This window comes from Alligator sinensis, unplaced genomic scaffold (genome assembly GCF_000455745.1).
Source record: "Alligator sinensis unplaced genomic scaffold, ASM45574v1 scaffold50_1, whole genome shotgun sequence".
NCBI classification, from domain to species: Eukaryota; Metazoa; Chordata; order Crocodylia; family Alligatoridae; genus Alligator; species Alligator sinensis.
Window position 1 is genome coordinate 2,285,908 of NW_005842059.1, and position 2,196 is coordinate 2,288,103.

At 46.5% G+C, this 2,196-nt stretch overlaps 1 protein-coding gene across 1 annotated transcript in view; it reads left to right on the top strand.

Moving 5' to 3' along the window:
* Positions 1-2,196, top strand: part of WDHD1 (WD repeat and HMG-box DNA binding protein 1) — a 48,869-nt gene that overhangs the window by 1,689 nt on the left and 44,984 nt on the right. The window contains exon 2 of the mRNA XM_025203500.1: positions 1,532-1,620. Within this exon, the coding sequence (XP_025059285.1) occupies positions 1,532-1,620 (89 nt within the window). The remainder of the gene's footprint in view (positions 1-1,531; positions 1,621-2,196) is intronic.

Sequence of the window (2,196 nt, forward strand, 5' to 3'; positions counted from 1 at the left end):
GGGAAGCCTTGAAGCGGCGCCGGTGAGTACGGGAGGGGGATGGGGAAGGCTGCAGGCGGGTGGTGGTTGTCCTTGCGAGGGTGCCACAACGTTAGATATGCAAACCCCCTCAGTTGTGGTCTTTCTGTGTACTTGGCAAGAAAAACAACCTGCTTTATTTTCTGTACTCGAAAAAGAGGGAAAGCTAGGCGGTGGCAGTCGCGATGGGGGCCTTGAGTCTCCTGGTGCAAATGGTCCACGACTTCCACGGTGTTTTTTGGGACCCCACAGCGGTTGCCTGGGAGCGGGAGGGGGTGAGCCCATGTGTGGCAGCAACCAAAATACCCCCTTCAATCATTTCTCAACGGGGGAGGAAAAAATCCTCTTGATCTCCCCCTCTGCTAAACTGTAAGCGGACGACTCAAATCTGCTATTTGAACCATTGAGTTAAGACATCAGAAGAGTCATACAACTAAGGCCTAAATTTAGATTTTATTTTTTTTTTAAAAGCTTTCTTTTCCAGCAGCATAGTATGAAATGACTGTTTTTTTGGAGCCAACGTTTATCCACGATGTTCATTTTCTCTCATGCAATAGAAATACGTTTGTCCCAAAGCCGTCTGTGCTGCTCGTCCAAGCCCCGGTTTCGTACTTGGTTTCTTGCGTGCAAACCCTTCTCTCACATGGGATCCCACGAGAGTCCCTTCCCTACAGTTGCAAAAGCAGCCTGTACTGACAGAATTGCAGGGCTGGGGCGTGCTAATTGGGTTGGCATAGACTAGCGATTGTTAGTATCGTCCAACCAGTTTGGCTTCTACACAGTAAAGTCTTGGGTGTAATTGCCTAACCAGAAGTACGATACTATTTGCTAATCTCCACTGTCCGCATTTCATCGTTTCCCATCGGACAGACTTTAGCAGGTATTTTTCAAAGTAAAAATGTTTTGAAGCGGGTGCATCTACACAGACACTCGACTAATTAGCTCTGCAGTAAAGTGTCACAGTCTACACAAGCGCCGGTATTAGGGCGCAGTAAATAAATTAACTCTGCCATAGGATAGTATTGTTGGGGACAGTACTATCCTACAGCGGAGTAATTTACTCTGCCAAAATACACATGTAGATGGTGGCTGGGGCACAAGGGTGCTAAAGTGTGGGGGCTGCCTGCCTCCTAGCCCCGCACTGTAGCGCTCTCATGCCCCAACCAGTCCTTCTGGTGCCTGAAGCCACCACTTGGAGCCTGGAGCTGACCCCATCCCCTGGTCACCTGCCAGCCCAGGGCTGCTCTGCCCTACCTCAAAATGCTGTGGTTCTGGGCACGCGTGGAAGCATTGCACCCAGGAGCAGCCAACTCTGGCATGAACTGCACCAGTTTATTTCATTGCACTAATAGAACGTGTAGAAACACCCAGTGATTCTTATAAACATCTTCAACAGGAAAAACAGACAAAAACATCATGATATCAGCTGTTTTCCATACTGAGGTTTGTAAAGAGTTCTCCTACCAGTTTGGATAATTCTTTTATAACATTCTTTTTTGTTTTGTTTACATAGAGGAGAGAGAAGATGCCTTCTACACAGAAACCAATGCGGTATGGACACACAGAAGGCCATACAGATGTCTGCTTTGATGACTCTGGAAGGTAAGATAGTGCACTGAGGACTTATTTGAGTAGTTTGCCTGTAAAATTAATCTTGTAGAAACGGCTGATGTTCAAAGAAGAGTTAGGAGGATAAAAGGCCTGATAAAAATGTTCATGTGAAGGGACACTGAGGAGTTAGGATTTTTTTTTTTGAACCTTAGGAAGGAGATTAGTAAGAGGGGGCAGAAGAAAAGTAAGTGAAATAATAGTGGCACCAAGAAGGTAGATCAAGAACTTTTGTTTTCCATCTCTTAATTCCAGGAACAAATGGATATTCACTGAATTTGGGGGCGAGGAAAGGGCACAGCACTCAAAACCGATAAAAGTAAATACTTTTCATGTAATGTGTAATTGTAGAAGTTCTTGCCACAGGGCTGGTTATTTGGGTTTCAGTTCATAGATTCATAGATTGTGGAGTCGGAAGGGACCACAATGGATCATCGTGTCCGACCCGCTGCCCCTGGCAGGAAAGAGGACCGAGGTCAGATGACCCCAGCCAGGTGACTATCTAGCCTCCTCTTGAAGACCTCCAAGCTACGTGATAGCACCACCTCTCTTGGAAGCCCATTCCAGATC